Genomic DNA, 22,983 nt, shown 5'->3' on the forward strand with positions numbered 1-22,983 from the left:
GGGGGGCGTGGGGCAGTCAGCTGGTTATAATGTTATTTCACTTTCAGAGAAAATAGAAACTCCTGAAAGAATACTAAGTTATTTTTTAAAATTTATTTAATTTACTTTTGGCTGCATTGGGTCTTCATTGCTGTGCATGGGCTTTCTCTAGTTGCGGTGAGGTCTACTCTTCGTTGCGCTATGCGGGTTTCTCAGTGTGGTGACTTCTCTTGTTGTGGAGCACAGGCTCTAGGCATGCAGCCTCAGTAGTTGTGGTGCACGGGCTTAGTTGCTCTGTGGCATGTGGGATCTTCCCGGACCAGGGCTAGAACCTGTGTCCCCTGCATTGGCAGACGGATTCTTAACCACTACACCACCAGGGAAGCCCCAGAACACTAAGTTATGTGTGAGTTTATTTTTACACGTGTCCTTTCTGTGAGCTACATTATGGCCCTTTTCAAAAAAACTCCTGAGTGTCTAATTAAGTGCCAGACACCTGGCAATGCTGGTCCCTGCATCAGATAGGACAGCACGTCGCTCACCTTTCAGCACCTAGTAGGTGCTGTGGAGGCTGTGTAATAACATTCAATTAACAACAGGAAAAAGCTCTAAATGCCTGTTGAATTAATGAATAAAGGAAAAAATAAATGAGAAAATAAAAGTCACCAAAGTCAGAAACCCATAAATCTCTTTGTTGTGAGCACTCAAAAGCCACTTTCAGCCCAGAGCAGATCTGTTTACTTTTCCCTCACTCCTTGCTTTCTTCTCATGGTATAATCTGCTCCTTTCCAAACTATATTTAAAAGTTCCCCTTTTCTGAAGTCTGGCTAGTTTAGAGTCTCTCACCCCCACCCTTCCTTGCTATAATCCTCCCAGGTGCCCTTCCTTGCTATAATCCTCCCAGGAGCCGCTTCCTGTTTAATGGTGTTTTAGGAAAATAAATAGGACAAAATTTACATAGTTATCCACATATATATATACACACATACATATAGATACACACATATTACATATAAATATATATTATTATGTTTTTGACACACACATATATATGTGTGCATGTGTCAGAAATATGTGTGATAAAGAAACCACCGTTATTGTCATTTTCCTATATTTTGACTGCTTTTCTTAACAATGATTCTGGATAAGGCATCTTTGCATATTCTGGAAGCTCTGACCACAGCTGGGTAAGTAAGTTTGGTTTCTGCCTTTTAGTCCGCTGAATTCTATGTATTGCACAAACTTTATCAAGGAATGAAAATAAAGAAAATATCCTTAACATCCTGCCAAACTTTTAACTTTCTCCCTGTGCTGAGGGAGCTTTTTGGGGTAATAGAACTTTTCTGTATCTTGGTTACACAAATGTATTCAGTTGTCAAAACTCACCAAACTGTATACTTTAAAAGGGTGAATTTTACTGTCTATAAAGTATATCTCAATAAGCCTGACCAAAACCAAAACCAAAACCAAAACCACCCTTCTTTGCCCTCCCTTAGAGACAATTTTATGGTGTTATAATGACAATGTATGTATCCTTTTCTTAGTACTTATCCCCATGTAATTATTTAAAGTACCCTTCCACGTCACTACACTGTCCTAAAGCAGTGATTCTGAGAAAGGTCAGGGCCTCTAACCACTGGATGGACAGTCTGGCCAAGCCAGTGAGATCATAACATCTGGTAAGATTAGCGTCCTTTAAACTCTTCTCTCTGGTGTTACCAAAGTCGTTCATTAGGAAATTAATTCAAAAGCACCACCCGTCACAAATGAATGATAGGGGACGTGGAGTAGGTGTGATAACAGGCTGAGGCACGCATGGTAACTGATCAGGAATGAGCTCTCTTCTAAGGCAGGAGCTACAGCAAGTCACTGTTGGGTTTCTCTTCTCCTTCCCTCTGGTGTTCCCCAGTGTGATGCCAACAGCATCACCCCATGTATAATTTAGGTATACACCCAGGCACCTGCCCTCAATTGCACAAGCCCAAGTCACTTTTTGTACCTACATAGTTGAGTGGACACTAAAAGTAAACAATGATATGGATGGGAACAGCAAAGAAACCCAAACAGAAAAAGCACATCCCCTTTCAATCATATTCTTGTCACTGATTACTTCCTTGCACTACAGCTTAGTTACACAAGATCCTCATAATGGTCATTATCAAGGTAATAGAAAACCCAAGGCTCAGATTCCCCACAATGAAATTTGCTACTAGCCCCACCAAATGGCCCTCCTTAAATACTGAAGGTAATCATTGGATACTTTTTCTGATTACTTCCTCCCACAGACTCTGCGTTTTTCCTACTTGTTGAATTACTATGGCTCATCTCATTGTAATGACATCCCCCTAAAGCCCAAAATGTTCTGCCAACTCTTCCAACTCTAGTAGCCCCAGAAGGCAGGAGCAGACTGATGGTAGGCCAAAACTAGGCATGATAAAGAGCAAATACTACAGGGAGTTCCCTGGTGGGCTAGGGGTTAGGATTCCCGGCTTTCACTGCTGTGGTCTGGGTTCAACCCCTGGTCAGGGAACTGAGATCCTGCAAACTGTGAGGCATGCCCCCCCCCCAAAAAAAATATATACTACCGTTTGCTACCCAGGGGATAGAAGAGGGTAATCAAACACGGTCCTTAAGCATGAAACTTAAATGGAGCTGGGAAAACAATAATGATTTACTTATGGAAGACCAGAAGAGTATCATTAAAGACATGACCAGGAGACCAGAGGAAAGTCTGCTACCCTAGGGACAATGGAGTTGAGAACATGAGGGAGCTCAGGGGGAATGAGATAAAGGGTTCAGGCTATGAGGGGATGACTTCCCAGGAGAAGCAAGATCCTGAAAGAAATGCATGATTTGGACAGGTGAAGACTTGGCCATTTCAGATGAGGGGAGCAGCATGAAGAGAGGCACAGAGTAAGGAAGCAGCACTGCACATGGAGAAGACGGGGGAGACCCTGGCATGGCTGGGGCAGGGCTCTCATGTTGGGGAGGTGGAGGGGAGAGGACTGAAGTGGGGCAGTGGGGCTTAACGAGGGACGGCCCTGTAACTTGGGCAGGTTTCTTCCTAGTATGCAGTTTCTGATGCTGAATGAAACTTGCGCTCCATTTGAAAGATTTCCCGCACACCTTACACTCGTAAGGTTTCTCCCCAGTGTGAACTCGCTGGTGCTGAACCAGGGTGATTTTCTGATTGAACGCCTTCCCACACTCCTGGCATTCATAAGGTTTCTCCCCGGTGTGGATTCTCTGATGTATTATAAAGCGTGAGCTACAACTGAAAGTTTTCCAACATTCACGACACTTATAGAGTTTTTCCCCAGTGTGGAAACTCTGGTGTTGGAGAAATACCGAACTCCGGCAGAAAGCCTTGCCGCACTCTTTACATTCGTAAGGTTTCTCCCCAGTGTGGATTCTCTGATGCTGAATCAGGACTGAATTCGAGCTGAAGCTTTTCCTACACTCCTTACATTCGTATGGCTTCTCCCCAGTGTGGACTCGCTCATGGATGACGCAGTCATAGCTACACTGAAAGGCCTTCCCACATTCCTTACATTTAAAGGGTTTCTCCCCAGTGTGGATTCGATGATGCCGGATAAGTTTTGAGTTGTAGCTGAAGGTTTTCCCACAGTCCCTACATTCATAGGGTTTCTCTCCCCCATGGAGTTTCTGATGCTGAAGGAGGTGGGAGTTTTGACTGAAGGCTTGTCCACATTCCTGGCACGGGTACGGTTTCTCCCCAGTGTGGACTTTCTGGTGCCGTGACAGTTTTGAGTTATATCTGAAGGCTTTCCCACATTCTTTGCATTTGTAGGGCTTCTCATTCGTGTGAATTCTCTGATGCTGGTGAAGGTCTGAACGTTGGTTGAAATATCTGCCACACTCATCACATTTATAAAATACCTGTTCTCTAGGGAGGTCCTGCTTTGCAATGAGATGTGTGTGGACACCACATCTTCCTTCCAGTTGTCTGGCTATCTCTTCTCTTTCAACAGTGGAAGATGTATGATCCTGGACTGGCAAATCTGTGAAATCGCCATTCTTTGAGTTTGTTTTCTTCCCCATGTCATACAGCTTCAGCTTCTCTAAGCTGTTCTCAAAGTGAGGGTGCTGGGGAACATCCACCAGCAGTACCTCCATTATCGGTCTGTGTGACTCTGGTCCTTTAGAAATGTTCAGCTCTGGAGTTTGCCCTCCATTCTCAGTCTTGGTTTTACAACCTAGCATGATAAAAAGAAAACATAATATAACTGAATCACATTGCTGTACACCTGAAACTAACACAACATTGTTAATCAACTATACTCCAATATAAAGTAAAAATTAAAATAAATAAATACACACACACACACAGAGAAAGTGAAGGGATGGAAAAAGATATTCCATGCAAATGGAAACAAAAAGAAAGCTGAAGTAGCAATACTCATACCAGCTGGAGTAGCAATACTCATACCAGAGAGAATATAGTTTAAAACAAAGACTGACAAAAAAACAAAGAAGGGCATTACATAAAGATAAAGGTATCAAAGAAAAAAAAAGAAAAGAAAAAAGAAAACATAACAGTCACTTATTTATGCTAGAAGGAGAAAGGGATTAAGCAGTACTAGCTTGCCCGGGACATATATACTTTTTGGAGGGAGACATAGCCTCCTGATGGTGCCCTGAAGGAACAGTTAAAAATACTGGAGGTGGGGCTTCCCTGGTGGCGCAGTGGTTGAGAGTCCGCCTACCGATGCAGGGGACACGGGTTCGTGTCCCAGTCCGGGAAGATCCCACATGCTGCGGAGTGGCTAGGCCCGTGAGCCATGGCCGCTGAGCCTGTGCGTCTGGAGCCTGTGCTCCGCAACGGGAGAGGCTACAACAGTGAGAGGCCCACATACCGAAAAAAAAAAAATACTGGAGGTGGAGAAGTAAAGCAATGCCATTAAGACAACAAAACCAGTGCAGACAGCAGAAACTGTTAATGGAGACGAATGGAAGAAGAAAAATGTGAATGGGGTGGAGAAATTGCTGGAATGGAAAGGAATTAAGAAAAGTAGAGGGAGGGAATTCCCTGGTGGTTCAGTAGTTAGAACTCAGCGCTTTCACTGCTGTGGGCCTGGGTTCAATCCCTGGTTGGGGAACTAAGATCCTGCAAGCCACACAGAGCAGCCAAAAAAAAAAGGGAAAGCAGAGGGAGCTGAAGTAGAGGAAGGAGATCTTTGAATTACAGCAAAGAGAGCTGGGTAAGCAGCTCTCATGCCACACAGCATCCAGAGGGCTGGGAGATGCTGTCCACAACAGTGGATCTCAAGGCCCTGTCAAGGCAAGAAAGTCCAAATGCTTTAGAGTATTCTGTAATCTTCAAGGAGATGTGCTCTATAGCAAGTCTGACTGGGGCAAAAACGGTTTGTAACACTGCCGGTTGTAAGGGGTTCATAAAAGGACCGCAATTTCAAAACCTATGTGCTGTCCTCTGGGAGAGAGACTTACCCATGAAAGGAAAAAAGACATGGCTAGTCAAGACCCTTCTAGGACTGGAGAAGGCAACTGGCGGGCAAGGGGGACCCACACTCTCACTGGTGGCACTACAACAGGGAAGCCGTTTTTGCCTTTTCAGGCACCAAAAGTGAAACTTCTAGCTTAGTGTTTCTTGAGTTATTTTGATCATGACTCACTCAGTACACACATGCTTCCACACAAAAACGTATACACTCGTAGAAAACTGAAACAGAAACAAAAGTTTCGCAGAATGATACCCTTAAGAGTAATGAACGTATGACAGATTTTATACAAGTTTGGTCTATTTTATTTAAGCCTAGCACAGTCTAGTCTAATTTTTAAATGCTGAGCACAACTCATTGAGGAGTTGCAACCCAGAATTTTAAAAACACAGTTCAAGATTCTCAAGAACAGTGGTCCTCAAAGTGTGGTTCCAGGACCATCATTACCTGGGAGCTTGTTATAAATTCAGATTCTCAGGCCCTACCCCAATCTGCCAAATTAGGCTCTCTGGAGGTGGTGTCCAGCAGTCTGTGTTTTAACAAGCCCTGCAAGTGATTCTGATGCACACTAGGGTTTGAAACCCACTGATCTAGAAACTAAAAGAGGCAGTTGGAGGCTGTTTTTTCATGGTTTTAGGCTGTACTGTCTGACTAGGTGGTCACTAGCCACATGTGGCTACCTAAATTTAAATTAATTAAAATGGAACGAAATTAAAAATTCAGTTCCTCAGCTGCATTAGCCATATTTCAGGTGCTCATGTGCTCTAATGGCTACCATATTGGAGAGTGCAGATATGTAACACTTGCATCACTGTAGAAAGCTTTACTGGACAATGCTGGTTTAAAGCTGCTGGCAGGCTAACTAAATAATGTGTAGCTGTGGCAAAGGGAGACACTGACAATTGCAGGTGGGTCCCTGGGAAAGGGTTTCATCAAGGTGACCTGAAGTGCTGGAGTCAACCTAAAGGTACTGATGAAAACAGAGTGTGGGTGAATAATAAAGGGGCATTTGGTTTACAGAGGTTCTGAATAGCATTAGCGATTGAGAGAGTATAAGAACAGGGCCAATTGAATGAGAAAGGCTATACACCAAATCTCTGGATGGTTCTTTACATTTACTTCAATTCAATATCTTTCAAGAAAGGAAACCACTCATTCCCAATCATGCTTTCTGCAAACCAACCAATACTTCAAATTAATAGAATGAAAGAAGAGAATTGTATGATCATCTCAATAGATATAGAAAAAGCATTTCACAAAATTCAACATCCATACGCGATAAAAACTCTTAACAAATTAGGCATAGAAAGAACATATCTCAACATAATAAATGCCATAAATGACATGCCCACAGCTAACATCATATTCAAGGGTGAAACATTGAAAGCTTTTCCTCTAAGATCAGGAATAAGACAAGGGTGCCCACTCTCACCACTCCTATTCAATACAATACTGGAAATCCTAGCTAGAGAAAACAGGCAAGGAAAAGAAATAAAAGGTACCAGAAATGGAAAGGAAGAAACAAAATTGTCTCTATTTGCAGATAACATGATTTTATATATAGAAAATTCTAAAGACTCAACAAAAAATTGTTAGATCTAATCAATTAATTCAGTAAAGTTGCAGGATATAAAATTAACATACAAAAATCTGAATAATTTCTATACACTAACAATGAGTTTTCTGAGAAATAACGAAATTGATCCCATTTACAACAGTATCAAAAACAATAAAATACTTAGGAACAAATTTAACCAAGGGAGTGAAAGATATCTACTCGGAAAACTACAAGATATTGAGGGAAAAAAAAATCAAAGAAGACACAAATAAATGGAAAGATATCCTGTGTTCATGAATTGGAAGAACTAATATTGTTAAAATGTCAATACTACCAAAAGTCATCTATAGACTCAATGCAATCCCTATCAAGATGCCAATAGCATTTTTTACAGAAGTAGAAAAAACACTCCCCAAAATAAACAGGCTTTCTTCCAAAAGCTAATTTATAACTTAGTGTTCAGGAATTCATAAACATTCCGTTCTCCTGTACAGTTTCACACACACCCATATAAAATATTCTTACAGAAACAAGTTCTTACTATATTCTGTTTATATGCTTAAGTTGACCAATAGAAACCTATTTTCACTACAAAAGGTTTGAAATCCATTAGTTTTACAAAGAAAAATGACAGAAAATGAAATGTTTGGACTCGTCTTTTCCAGTTTGGGTCTGAAGCTCCAGCAAGGGAACCTTTTTCATGTTGAATCATTAAAAGACCGAAGGAGGAAAGCTGAAGAGGAACATGGTAGGTTCTCCTGCTTACCTGTGCAGACACCTCTCACCTCTCTCCTGATGGGTGTCCAGGGATCCAGGCCCCCTGGTGCTTCCCCTCGCTCCAGCTGGAATATCAGATCTGGGTTGGGGAACGGAAATGCTGCTGAAGGAGAAAGAAAAGGAACAGGAAGCTGAGGAGAGTCTCCTCTGACCCCTCTCAGCCCACCCTCTGCTTTGCCAGGTGGAAAAAGAAGTGATGTCCTAGGAGATGAAGTGAGGCCAGTATGGAGAGATTCTGGGGTGTAAGGAGGGCTCAAACTGTTTTGCTCAGGAGGAAGTTTATTCTGGCTCTGAGAACAAAGAAAGTTCCCACTGTCATTGGAAGTGTGTATGGGGGAGCCCCAGGAGACTCTCACACAGAGGAGATGGGGCCAGAGTCTCCTCCAGGGAACTGAAAGAGTGAAGGAACAAACATGGAACCTTCTCAGTGCTCTGTGCCCAGAGCAAAGCCCCTCCCAGGAGAGTTCCCACAGGGAAAGAGGGGAAGTCTTTTTTTGGCCACACCTTGCAGCCTGTGGGAATCTTAGTTTCCTGACCAGGGGCTGAACCTGTGCCCTCAGCAGTAAAAGCGTGGAGTCCTAACCACTGGACCGCCAGGGAATTCCCGAGAAGTCTCGTTTAAAACCAAAGTGGCGACTTCCCTGGTGGTCCAGTAGCTAGGACTCCATGCTCCCAATGCAGGGGGCCCGGGTTCGGTCCCTGCTCAGGGAACTAGATCCCACATGCTGCAACTAAGAGTTCACATGTCACAACTAAAGATTTCACATGCAACTAAAGATCACGCATGCTGCAACTAAAGATCCTGCATGCCACAACTGAAGATCTCGCATGCCGCAACTAAGACCTGGCACAGACAAATAAATAATAATTAAAAAAAAAAAAAAAAAACCAAAGTAAACCCAGATCTTTCTCCAGCAGCTACTCCTACAACTGGGGATTGGGGAGCTCAGCTCATGGAGCATCAATCCTGGTAGTATTAGAGATCCCAGATCCATTAAGGAGGAAACCAGGAGCCCACAATGGCAAAAGCTGAGTTTTAGGAAGGAAGGAGGACTCACCCAAGGAAGATACGTTTGCATAATTCTCCAGCATCACCTCCCTATACAGGGTCCTCTGCACAGAGTCCAGGCTGGCCCATTGGTTCTGGGTGAAGTACACGGCCACGTCCTCAAAGCTCACTGATTCCTGAAACAACAGGTTCCTGCTCAAGCCCTGGATGGGACAGAGGGAGTGGCCTGAACTCCAGGGAAGGGAGGAATCTCCTGGAGTCCCTGGCTCTGAGCCCTAGGGAGGGTGTGTACTGGAAAGAAGAGCCACACAGCACCCCAGTCAGGCACAGCCCTCAGCCAGCATCCCCATTTTCAATGTGCTTGCCTCTGGGGTCCCACTACTGTCATCCCAAGCACACAGTGCAGCACCTACTGTTGTCTGCCTGGTGATCACAGCAACCCTGCGTCTGGTTCCATGGGCTGGGTCCATCTTTCTGGCATGTTTTCTAAAATGACCACAGCAGGTATCTTTTGCCCAGGCTCCACCCATTCTGAAGCCCCCATCAGGGCCTCCCACTCAGTTCCTCTCTGGACGGCCCCCTCCATATCTTTTAGTATAGACAGAGGGGCGATTCTTCCTCTTCCCAACATCTTGCCTTATTAGGAAGCTGTTTGTCCTATGAAGGCAATGTCACCTTCTCCTTTCCTAACACATCTGACTCCAGGGACAGAAAGGCAGTCTCCATTCTTCAACATGGACCTGTCCCTGATCACCTAAGCTCTGTCCGACCTGCCAACACTGTCCTCTTCACCAGGTGTGTCTCTTCCTGCCTCTCACTGGGGCCGTTTCCACCTTCCCAAGGGAGAAGGAAAGTCATAGCTTGTTTAGGCCATTGTGCCTTGTCCCGTGTCAGTTACTTTCACATCAATTAGCTCAATCCTTAGAACACATCTGTGAAGTCAGAATTATTATTCCCATTTCTAGATGATGGGGATCAGTGATAGTAAGCACTTTCAAATAGACAAAAGTGAGACCTCTTTATCTGAGTATTTATTACAAGGCTGAATAAGGAAGCAAAAATTTCAAAAGGAACTGACCACTTACATAAATTAGTCCTACTATAATATCTCTCCCTGAATCACACTGTCCCCTATCCCAGTCTGTCATGACAACAACCGTCTCTTTGTTCTTAGTCCCTTATGGGTGGAAGAAATAACCAAAGAAGTATCGGAGCCATCCGATACTTTACACGCCATCATTGTAAAGATTGGTTCAGACAAGAACCATCGCTGGATGCTAAATCTAGGCGGAAATTTTGATGAGAAGCAGGATATGTGCATGCTCTTAAATGTTTCCCAACGGATTTATCAGTTGCAAGGGGAAAATAATAACTGTACAGTGAAGAAATCAGATAACACCTTGACCAGGAAATCTCAACATGGCTAGTGTGACTGATGAACTGGATTTCTCATTTTAATTTAAATAGGCACCTGTAGCTAGTGGCTCCCTTACTGAACAGTGGAGAGAACAGACACTTTGCTGATCCTGAATGTAATATTCTGTCTTTACTTCCTTGAGAGTCAACAGCTGAGACCATGGTCCTGACCTTCTTCCTTCACATTATGGCTTCCACCCTCCTCTCCTCTCTAATTATCGATGCATCCTTCGTTCTTTGTTCTCTGCAACATTCAGCTTCTCAACATCCGGCTCCATCTCTCATCACTCTGCTTTGGTCCTTTGCTAGTACTTCCTCCTTCTCCATTATTAATCAACAGCGTTGCAGATTCCTCTCTGTGGGAAGCAGATAACAGAGCAGCACAGCATAACGGCTAACAGCACAGACTTTAGAGCTGTGCTTCTCAATGGGGGGCAGGGTGGGGGTGATACTGTGCTCAACAGGGAATATGTGGCAATGTCTGGAGATGGTTTTAGTTGTCACAACTGTCGGGTGGTGGTGATGCTACTGGCACCTAGTGGGTAGAGGCCAGGGACGGATGTTACTGTGGGGGACACAGGAGGGTCCCCCACAGCAAAGGGTTACCTGGCCCAAAATGTCAACAGTGCTGAGGTTGACAAACCCTGCTCTAGAGTCAGACTCCCTAGGTTCAAATCCCATCCCTACAGCCATTAACTGTATGAACTTGGATGAGACACTTAACTTTTTGTGCCTCAGTTTCTTCATTTGGAAAACTGGGATAATAGCAGTACCTAGCTTATGGGGCTCTTGTAAGGATGGAATGAATTAATATGTGTAAAGCAAACATCACCTGGCACATGATGTTATATAAATCTCAGCACTTATTACAACCACAGATGAGATTAGGGGAACTTCCTAAAAGATTCCAAATAACAAATGTTTCTCATAGAGACTGGAGCAAAGGCTGACAGTTATATCTATCTATATATCTATCTATCTATCTCACCTCTGAGAGGTCCTAAAAGAGAGCAACTCAGCTGAGAGGTTTGAGTTTTTAGCATCTCTTCTAGCTGGAATGCACATGACAGCTGGAAATCAAGCGGCCACCTTGGATCATGAAGTAACCTTTGGCATGAGAGCCAGTGCTAGGACAGTGGAGCAGAAAGACGGAAAGAACATGGAGGACTTCCCTGGTGGCACAGTGGTTAAGAATCTGCCTGCCAATGCAGGGGACACGGGTTCGAGCCCTGGTCTGGGAAGATCCCACCTGCTGCCGAGCAACTAAGCCCGTGACCCACAACTACTGAGCCTGCACTCTAGAGCCTGCGAGCCAGAGCCTACATGCCACAACTACTGAAGCCTGCGTGCCTAGAGCCCGTGCTCTGCAACAAGAGAAGCCACCGCAATGAGAAGCCCGCACACCACAACGAAGAATAGTCCCCACTTGCTGCAACTAGAGAAAGCCCGCACGCAGCAAGGAGGAACCAGCACAACCGAAAATAAATAATTAATTTTAAAAACGAAAGTAATTTATTAAAAAATAAAGGACCTGGATGTGTGATGACAGTGGAGCTGCCACACTAGCCCTAGGCTGCCTCTCCCAGACTTCTTTGCTGTGAGAGAGAAGCTTCTATCTTGTTTAAGCGACTATCGCTTGGGGTTCTCTTAGTGGAACATAATCCCCCATGACTACTATAGTCCAGACAAAGCACTTGGAGAGAACAGACTGTCCCCAAAGATGTTTAAACATTTCCTGACACAGAACTAATGTTGGCTTAAGTGCTGAAACAGAAGTGGATGGTCCAGTGTCCAGAAAAATGAACCAAGTACACATTGCTCTTAAACTTCTGGGATGGACCTTTCTCATTATATGATACATCCATTACATGATATACCCAGCTTTCTCATTACATGATGTAGGACTCTGGAGAAAAATTTACTGAAATTATCCTGTACCACTAAGAAAACTCTGGAGGGAAAACTTCCTCCAATGCTGCATGAATTTGTGCCAACAATGGATACAGCCTCTTACGCAGGTCAAGCTGCAGTCTTTGCAATGGGCTAGAGGCACTGGCTTCAGCTCCAAACTCAGCATTCCTCCAAGAATTCACCTCCTTCATCGATCCACACCCTCCAATGCTCCCTGTTTGGGCTTCATTGTACCCTGACTCCGTGGTCTGAAGAGTAAACTCCTCTTATGGGCGTGCCTGTTTAATGTTAGGAGGCAGCCTTCCTATGTGTATTGTCACGCAGACTGGCACTCCCCAAATTTTAACTTGCCCATTAATTCCCCAGATTGTACAAATGTATCTTCTGATTCAGGAGATCTGAGGTTCTGCCTTTCTAATGAGCCCCCCAGTGAGACCAAAGCTGCTCATCTGTGCACCGTACTTGCAGTTTGCATGGACATAGATTCTCAGTTTCTAGGAGAATTTCTTGGCCGGTGCTCCCCTCTTTCCCAACCTGATCCTCCCAAGTTTATCCTACTCTCCCTCATCAACTCCCGTAACACACTCCTTTGCCATACTCTTTGATGGATGCAAAGCTAAGCACAGGACTGTCCAAGGCAGGCTATGGGTCCTGCAAAGCCCTTTCATATCTGTTTTGAATATGGAAAGCTGGAAGAAAGCTCAGCTCACCTGGGACCATTTCTGGAGCATGGCTGATGACCCCTGGCTTCGTGCGGTGCCCTCTCTGTTTGGAAAAGCAAGAACCTGCAGAGCTAAGAGGGGAAAGAACCACAATGAGACTGAACCTGTGTTGTTTCCCACACTTGCCACCTCTTCCTCCCTCAGTCTCCTCGCCACTATCCTTGGAAACATACTCTTAGGACACTGTGGATGGCCTCACTGCACCCTTGCTGGGGATTCATTGTGTGCTGCAACTGCTCCTTTGTACACTCTGCAAATTTGCCTGGTGAGGATGTAAATTCCTAGAAAGAATCTCTGAAGCAAGAGTCAAGGACTGCAGTGTATTCATGGTTTTTAAGAAAATCCCTGACCCACTGTGAATGCATTATTAAGTAGTCTGCACTGAATGCTTCTACTGATCATGAATGGCAGACTCTAAACAAGCTCCTGGAGAGAAAGTAGGGTAAAAGGGGTCCGTGGACCTCTGCACCGGCTGCGGAAAAAAATGCAAGGGGTGTTCTGACCCCGGGAGGAAAAGCTAAGACGTTCAACGTCCCAGTGGGCGATGCGGACCGGAGACCACATCCACATCTGGACGCTCCACCCTGGGAAGCAGGCGACCCCAAACGTCACCTGACCCCACCTTGAGTACCGCGAATCAGAGGAGATCCGGCCGGCTCTTCGAGGCAGGAAGGTCTATCGCGCCTCTCCAGCAGAAGGCTGGGACCAGGCTCGTGGCGCCCCGAGGGCCCCTCCGCAGCGAGTGCCAGGCCCTGACGCCCGAGCTCCGGATGGGGAGGGCTGGGCCACTAGGGAGCAGGGTCACGTAATCCCCAGACGCTCGCTGAGCGCTGGCAGCCCAGCCGAACAGAGCCAAGGCGGAAGCGCTCCCGGCCGGCGCCCTGGGCGCCTCTCTAGGAAGCCGGGAGGCTGGCCCTTCTCCATGGTTCCCCCAAGCCAGACCTCAGCCGCTGCTCCCGCAGCGGCTCTTCCCTATGGCTGCTCACCCCAAGTTGACGATCACTTCCTCAAGGACAGTTACCACTTGTGATGACATTATATTTCTTGTGATGCTTCGAGTTCTGGCGCTAAGATTTGCTAGCAGCAACTTAACCTAATGAATGTAAAGCCCCATTCTCCCACTTTAGTGGCTGATGGCCTGGACTGTGACCTAAAGTCATGAAGTCAGGGGTCTGACTATCCAGGTTCAAATCCTGTCTCCACCATTTATTCACTGTATGGCCTTGTGCGAATTACTAACCTTTTCCTCAGTTTTTCAGTTGAGAATGGTAATAGTTTCAAACTCATAAATTCAATGGATTAACTGAGTCAATTCATGCAAAGCATAACAACTTCTGGTTCTAAACTATCACACAGATACAGGCTGTAATACTGTGATTTAAGAAATACATATTTGGGGAATTCCCTGGTGGTCCAGTGGTTACGACTCCTCGCTTCCACTGCAGGGGCGCAGGTTCATCCCTCATTGGGGAACTAAGATACCACATGCCACGCGGCCAAAAAATTTAAAAATTAAACAAATTAAATTAAAAAAAAGAAATGTTTGGTCTTCACTTCTGACACAAGAAGTTTCTAAAATCCTTGGAGTCTCCGGAGTAGTGAGACTGCCTTTGTGTTTCCTGGTAAGTCAGCAGCTGGGGGCTCCTAACTTCGGGGGTGACAGTTGGGGGGTCCTCGTCACCAGAGGAATCCACCAGGGGATTGGGACCACGTGGCTTGAATGCTAACCCCTACCGCCTGGAGCAGAGAGGGGCTGGAGATCTAGCTAATCACCAATGGCCAATATTTTAACAAACATGCCTACCTAATGAACCTCCATAAAAACTCTCAAGGGATGGGGGGCTCAGAGAGCTTCCAGGATGAATACATGAAGGTGCTGGCAGGGTGGTAAGCTAGTGAGGGCAGGAAAGCTGTATGCCCCTTCCCCCCACACCTTGACCCATGCACTTCCATTTGGCTGTTCCCTAGTTTTATCTTTTGTGACAAACTGGTAACGTATTTCCCAGTTCTGCAATGAGCCTTAGCTCTAATAAACTGTTAAAACCTAAGGAAGGAGTCATGGGAACTCCAATTTTCAGCTGCACAGTGAGAAGTACAGGAGGCCTGGGACTTGCAATTGACGTCTGAAGTCGGGGCAGACCCCTTAACCTGAGGCTCACCTGGGTAGTTATGGGTCAGAATTTAACTGAAGTTACAGTTAATGGTGTATGGTGTAATGGTGTATGGTGTATGGAGAATTACAGAAATGGTGTGGGGGAAAAAGCAAAACAAAAAAACCCATACATTCGCTATCAGATGTGACCCACATCTGATAAAACTCATAAGCACACAATAAAAATACTTTGACAAGCAAGCATTCAAAAGTTTATTACTCATGAATGCTACCTGGAATACTAGAGAATGCAGTTCATGAAACTTAAAAAAAAAAAAAAATCCAAGAAAAGGTGGGACAGAAGCACTAGTGGTAAACCAAGAGACTAGTAGAAGACATCACTTATTTACATTAACATCAAGACTACCAAATGGCATCACCATTGCCACTTTATTTTGGACTCTTGCCAAGGTAAGGAATACGGCCAAGCTTGACACCATCTGACCTTCCCACTCTTGTTGCCTGGTTTCATTCAGTTCAACAGCACACGATCTGAATCTCAGGTATCACTCCATTTAAAAACACCCTATGGCTTCTTACACCCCACCTGCCCAACACAGACCCAACAACTGGCTTCCGGGTCCAGTGTCCTCTGGCCAGTCCTCTATATTCCTGAGGTTCATACCACCCTTCCCCTTACACCATCTTTCTTTTGGGTGGAAGCTGAAGATTCAACTTTAGACAACCCCCTCAGACAAGGACAGGTAACCCAAAATTGCCTGTATTTCCTCTATCACAGAAACTATTACACTGTTTCACCTGCCTATTAATACCACCAAGCAAAAAGGAGCTGTCCTCCTTGTCCCAGTGAGGCTCAGAAGCCAGCTTTTGATTAGAAATGATTGGGAACCAGAATCTTTACGGAACCAATGTATAATGTATTTGTTTTCTTAGTTTATTTTTATAAGAAAATTTACTAAACTCGAGCATCAAAAGCAGCTGGGATTTTACTTATTTACGGGAAATATATTTGTACAAGGGAAAAAAAATTAACCCAGTGGTCTAATTATCACGATTTCCCATGAGAACATTACTTATGACTTTGTGTGATGACTTTGAGTCTGGGCAGAGTGGGACTAAGGAACTGATTCTCCAATGACAACATTAACAACCCTACCATCAATCTGCCTCATAACCCCGGCCCCAGTAACAGACTTTAATCCATACATTAAACAGATTTGCCAGCATGTCAAAAAGAACCTTTATTCTGTTTATAACAGCCTCTTATGCTTTCTTGCCACATGCCTTTGGAGCAGGTGCTTTCTGGGCTGGAGCTTTCTGACACTTCTGAGCCTTTGGAGGAGGTGCTGCCTTCTGGCCTGCAGCTTTCTGGGCAGTAACCTTCTGGGCTGGAGCCTTCTTACCCGTAGCAGTCATCTTTTTTGCTGGAACCTTTGCAGCAGCTGCTGTAGCTGCCCCCTTAGCAGCAAGTGCTTTCTTGGGAGAAGCCTTCAGGAGAGCTGCCTTTTGAAGTTTCTTAACTTCAAGCTTGATTAGTCTGTTCCTCTGAAAAATTTCAATAGAAATGTTTATCATATATGCATACAAAACACATATCCATCTTATATGTGTGGAATATGTATGTATAGAAGACAACCCTTATGATGTCTAAGACTCCTATAAGTCAACTTTGGTCTGTAAGCTTAGGCAAGCAGAATTAACCAGACAAACTAGTTTAGGGTTAGAATACAACAATCCTGAATTAATTAAAAACTTACCATTTTCCTTGCCTTCATGACTTTATAACGATCAAAATCTGTCATCTTGGCTTTCTGTTAAAAAAAAAAAAAAAATCTCTGTCATACCACCTTCTAATCTTCCCCAGAGAAGGTCCAAATTCAAATGACTCTAAATCATTACCTTTTCTCTGGCTTCAATCTTCTTGGCCCACCTTGTGGCTGCCCACTTTGCATTGATATCTGCCTTCTCCCAGGCTTTTCGGACATACTTCTGGCGGGCACTAGAAAGAGCCAATACCATAGATTAAGAAATCATCTTTGGGACATTCCTGGTGGCCCAGTGGCTAAGACTCCGTGCTCCCAATGCAGGGGGCCCAGGTTCGATTCCTGCTCAGGGAACTAGGTCCCACACGCATGCTGCAGCTAACACCTAGTATGGCCAAAAAATAAAATAAATAAACAGATATCATCTTTGAAACCACACAGATCCAAGGACAGCTTTTCATCCTCTGAAAAAGCACAATTTATACCCCTCAAATTAAAAAGCATAAGGAAAATGCCAAAAGAACCCTTCTCATTTTTTCTACTTCCAGTTCTAGTTGTCTCCATAGAAAACACACCACCTGGCACAATGTATCAATATCTTTTACTTGTTGGAACGGTGTTCACTAAGCCAGGATATCTTATAATCTCAAACAAAATTTTAATAAAAATATGCAAACCATTCCACTTTCTGGGTTTAAAAATCACCTGATCATGTATACAATATCACTCAACTAGTGGATGTGTAGAAAGCATTTTCCTTTTCATAAAGAATGATGTAAAGTAAATCGTTATGCCTTATGCTTTTATTTTGTACAATAACGCTTATAAAGATTTGCGTTCAAACACCATAAAATGGGATTATAATCATTTTGAAATTCCTTTCAAATATCAAAACCCAGTATGCTTAGAAAATAAACTAGCAATATGTCACAGCACATGTTCCATTGCAAACAACTGTCACTGCACAGCAACACACCATAGTGTTTAACTTCTATAACCGAAATCATGTCAAGAATCACAGAATGCCTTAATCCCTTACAAACAACTGGGAATAGAACCTCTTTGTGGCTGTCATAAGGAGATGATGTATATTAAATACTTAATAGCCGACACATACAAAAAGCTCAACTAATGATAGAGTTGCAAGAGACAATCGCTAGTTTTGTTCTGAAGCTAAAATGGACTAACATATGTTGGGGGAACCACATATACAGGGAGGCTTTTGTTGTGTAAAACCTGAAAGAAAGGGGAACAAGAGAAAAAGGGTGGGAAATCTGGATAGAGAGAAAGCCAGAGAACTACCAGACCACAGGGAATTTTAGAAGTAAATAATGCCTGTCCACTTCTACGATGTAAATCCCTCTTCTAAACTGCTCTCACTTTCACACTGCTTACTATGTTCTCAAGAGAAAAACAACAAAATAGCAAAAACATTTCTAAATTAAACTAAGCATGCTTTTGCTAGCATTAACAAAACTAGGGGAGGGGTGACGGTTGGTGGATAGTTACCTGTGTGGGAACTTAAGGATGAAGTCAGTGAGCTGCATGCATTTGAAAGGCATAGCCTGCCTCCTTACTTGAGTGCAAGGTCCATCCACCAAAGCCTAGAAGACGTAAAATCAAGGATCTCAGTGTAAAAAGGTAACAGCATTCAAAATGCAAATATTCTATATATTATTCCTTTCAGAATCATCAAATCCTTATATTTAAATGCTTTTCTTTAAAGGTTAAAAAGACTTAGCAACACCAGCACAGCATAAAACCCAACTACATATAATTTAAAATCTTTAATCCTTGCATTCCCAACAAATAACTTTATGATTATTCACAGCCTTTGGTCAATCCCTCAGTTGTGGTGCTCTAATAGTGACAATAGCAAATAATGGCTTTCTGTGTGCCTGGCTTTGTTCTAAACTTGCTTTAAACATAATAACTGATTTAAACCTCACCTATGTTTTAGCCCAGAATTAGTTAAAAACTCTGCCTAGCTGAAGGAGCATAAGTATTACTCAAACCCAGCAGTACCCACCAATTCAAGTCTGTACTCCTAACCCCTATCTGCGTTGGGTTTCCTAAAATAAAGCTACCACCCATAGTACTCCTATCCTAAGACGGCTGTTAGGACAATTACCATTATCATCTACACTGCATACCATCCACTGCCATGTGAAGCTGTGACACTCTTCCTTTGCACTTACCCTGTTCTGATCAATAACATCTACAATCGCGACCAGCCTCCCGGCATGAGGCCCAAAGGAGACGTAAGCCACCCGGCCAACCTCCACGAAGCGCCTGAACACCTAAAATTGAGAGGTGGGGGAGAGAAAATGATTAAACATACTCCCTAGTTTGTAAGGCTTTGCAGCTTAAAGGCAGGGTGGCTAACAACAGGGAAAAAGAATGTTGAGGGTAACACGCCCAGGTGCCATGGAACTTAGACGAAATCCGCAAAGGCGGCGGCAAAACCCAAGTTCTCGCTGGCCTACGGGGCCTGCACGGCCGGATCACCAGCCCCATCCCGGCTTGGCCCCAGCGGCCGGGCCAAGCGACTGGGCACACCAGCGGTCCGACGCAGGCGGCCGAAGCGCGCACGCGTGGCCCAGGCAGCGCCAGGCCTACCGGGCCCCACACGCGCTCGTCGGGCGCGCATCCGGAAAGCTGCCAACTCCATGTCCTGCCCAACCGAGGACCCTCACCGCGCGCTACCTAAGACCCACTGGGCGCCATTCCGCGCCTCCACTCCCCAACCCAAGTAGAGATGGAACAGCATGGCAGGCCGACCCGGAGCCCACGACCGGGACACTCACCATATTGGCGGCGTTAGGCGGAAAGGAAGAAAGCCCACCCTACTGTGCGCATGTGTAGAAGGCCGCCCCGCCCCTGCGATGCACGAGACGCCGACGTGGGCACTGATTGGTTGGGACGTTCGCCCGTACGCGCACGCATGCTCACTGGGAAAACAAGCTGGAGCTCGCCGGAGCGTGCGGAGGCCGCGCTCCTTTTCCCGGACTGGAATTGCTGGATTGACTTAGTTGATACCGCGGGTAATTGTCCCCAAGTGGTAATATTTTACCATTGCTTTATCTTTTAATCTTTTTTTTTTTGAACCATTTGAGAGGAAATTGCAGACATGATGTTCCTTTATCTCTACACACTTAAATGTGATATTTCCTAAAAACAAGGACATTATTCTACATAATCAGTTCAGTGGTCGAACTCATTACATTAATAATAACATAGCGTTTGGAGGTTTTTTTGGCTACGGCACAGTTTGCGGGATCTTATTCCACGACCAGTGATCGAACCCGGCCCGGCAGTGAAATCCCAGAATCCTCATCAGCCAGGGAATTCCTACATAGTCTATTATTTAATCTGTACTCCTTTTTCAAATATTATCAGTTGTTCCATTTATGTCATTTCCAGCAAATGAAAAAAAAATCTTCCTGGTCTATGATCTCATGAAGCGTTACAATTTGTATTTGGTTATCACGTCTAGTCTTAAAATCTGTAGTAAATCTTTCCTTGTCTTTCATAGTACTGACATTTAAAAATACAGGCTAGTTGTTTTGTAGATGGTCTCTCAATGTGGATTTGTTGTAGTTTTCATCATGATTAGATTCAGATTATACATTTTTTGGTAGAAATGCCGTGCCCTTGATGCATCACATCAGAACACCCGCAGGATATATCTTTGTCCCAATATGGCAATGTTAACTTTCATCCTTAAGGTGTTGATCATTGTGCTGACAATTCCCAAATGTATTTCAGTCCTTTCCTCTAAGCTCTCTGCCAGTGTATATTCCCAGGACTGTTCTAGCAGCTTTCTAAGTGACCTGCCTTCTCCATTGGTCCCTTTACTCTGTTCTCTGCTCACCAGTTAGAGGGATCTTTTTAAAAAGTAAATTGGATCACATCACTTTCTTTGTGTGTGTGTGTGTGTGTGTGTGTGTGTGTGTGTGTGTGTGTGTGTTTGTTTTAACATCTTTATTGGGGTATAATTGCTTTACAATGGTGTGTTAGTTTCTGCTTTATAACAAAGTGAATCAGTTATACATATACATATGTTTCATATCTCTTTCCTCTTACATCACTTTCTTTTTAAAGTACTTCAGGGAATTCCCTGGTGGTCCAGTGGTTAGGGCTCCACACTTCCACTGCAGGGGGCACAGGTTTGATCCCTGGTGGGGGAACTAAGATCCTGCAAGCCGCGCTGCGCAGCCAAATGAAAAGACAACCCACAGAACAGGAGAAAATATTTGCACATCAAATATCTGATAAGGGACTTGTGTCCAGAATATGTATAAATAAATAAATAAGTAAATACATAAAATATTTTAGTGGCTTTCTACAGTATTTAGAATAAAATCTAAACTCCTTACCCTGGCCTACAAGGCCCTGCATCATGTGTTCCTACATCCCAACACATCTTATGCCATCCCTCCTTCACCATTGTGCTTCTTCAGCCACACTGATCTTGACCAGGCCACCAAGAACTGTCTTGTGCTGTGACTTTTGTACATGGTGTCTCCCCTGCCAGGAATGCCCTTCCCTCTTCATACTCATTGAATAGCAGTAGCAACTTTCGTCTTGTATTTTTTTCTAGATACCGCTTCTGAGACTTAACCTGACTACCTCATAAAAAAATTGCAGTTGTTCTACTTCTCCCTTTTCTAGCTCAGCTTTTTGTTTTCCTTAGAGCTATCATCATAATGGCAATTGTTCGACTGATTTTTCCATTCATTTAGGTTGTAGTTTTGTGCCAATTGACATAGGTTCCATAAAAGCAGAACCTTGAAATCTTTTCTTGGTACAGTACCTGAATAGGGAGGGACTCAGTAATTGGGTAGTCTTTAGGCCTTGGTATCCTGCTTTATAATTTATAAAGCAGAAGGCGTGAATAAAAATATTCATAGCAGCACTTTCTTGGTAACAGCCCCAAACTAGAAACTACCCAAAGGCCATAAACAAGAGAATGGATAAATTGTGGAAGTTTGCAGTGATGGAGTCAACAGCAACTACATGGGAACAGCATGGATGAATTTATACCCAACACTGGGAAAAATAAACCAGACAGAGTATATACTCTGTGATTTCATTTATAGAAAATTCAAAACAGGCAAACTAATCTATGATATTAGAAGCAGTCACTTTTACCCCTGGTGCAGTCAGCAATGGCTGGAGGGGGAAGGGGGGTTTCTGAGCTGCTGGAGAGTTTCTTCGTCTGGGTGTTAGTTACACAGAGTGTGTTCAGCTTGTGAACTTTCAAATCTCTACCTTTATGATTTGCACATTTCTTTCCCCCAAATGTGTTTCCTGGCTGTACAACCAGAGAATCTTGATTTGCAGGTCTGCGGAGGGTCAAGAATCTGCATGTAATAAACAAGCTCCCCAAGTGGTTCATTGAACACACTTTGGGAAAGACTGGGATTCTCCAGTTACAGAATTATTTTTCTAGAGTTCACTAAATGGTTATGTCACACTGGTTTAAAGTCCTCCAAAAGTCCATTTTTATCACCTAATCTACAGGATAAAGTCCAAACTCCTTAGCCATTCAAGGCCTTGCATAATCTCACCCCAACCCCCCTTCCTAGCTTCTTCTCTTTGGCCGTTCTGTGCCCCTCACCCCTAATCCCGCTATAGCTACGTTTCATGGCTTTTCATGCAGTCAACCCCCCTCTTCCTAGAATGTGGTCCCCATCTTTCTCCCTGAAAAATGACAGTGCATCCTTGAAGAAACATCTTTTTTTTTGAAAGGAATCCAGGATTTTCTTTTCTTTTTTTTTGGTACGCGGGCCTCTCACTGTTGTGGCCTCTCCCGTTGCGGAGTACAGGCTCCGGACGCGCAGGCCCAGCGGCCATGGCTCATGGGCCTAGTCGCTCCGTGGCATGTGGGATCTTCCCGGAGCGGGGCACGAACCCGTGTCCCCTGCATCGGCAGGCGGACTCTCAACCACTGCACCACCGGGGAAGCCCTTCTTTTCTTTTAAAATTTATTTTATTTTTTAATTTTATTTTTGGCTGCATTAGGTCTTTGTTGCTGTGCACAGGCTATCTCCAGTTGTGGTGAGCGGGGATACTCTTCGTTGCAGTGCACGGGCTTCTCATTGGGTGACTTCTCTTTGTTGCGGAGCACAGGCTCTAGGCGCGCAGGCTTCAGTAGTTGTGGCACGCGGGTTCAGTAGTTGTGGGGGGACTCATGTCCCCTGCACTGGCAGGCCGATTCTTAACCACTGCGCCACCCGGGAAGCCCATCCT

General features: G+C 44.4%; 1 protein-coding gene across 1 annotated transcript; it reads right to left on the reverse strand.

Annotated features, from left to right (window-relative positions):
- Positions 1-16,181: 16,181 nt before the first annotated feature.
- On the reverse strand, positions 16,182-19,641 carry RPL14 (ribosomal protein L14). The gene is made up of 6 exons (XM_082664263.1): positions 19,536-19,641; positions 18,927-19,028; positions 18,238-18,332; positions 16,865-16,964; positions 16,723-16,776; positions 16,182-16,510 (listed from the first exon to the last, which is right to left on the reverse strand). Exons 1-6 carry the CDS (start codon positions 19,536-19,538, stop codon positions 16,229-16,231), a joined length of 636 nt encoding a protein of 211 aa, XP_082520389.1. The 5' UTR covers positions 19,539-19,641; the 3' UTR covers positions 16,182-16,228.
- Positions 19,642-22,983: the final 3,342 nt, after the last annotated feature.

The sequence above is a fragment of the Grampus griseus genome, assembly GCF_964374135.1.
Source record: "Grampus griseus genome assembly, chromosome: 10".
Lineage (NCBI taxonomy): Eukaryota > Metazoa > Chordata > Mammalia > Artiodactyla > Delphinidae > Grampus > Grampus griseus.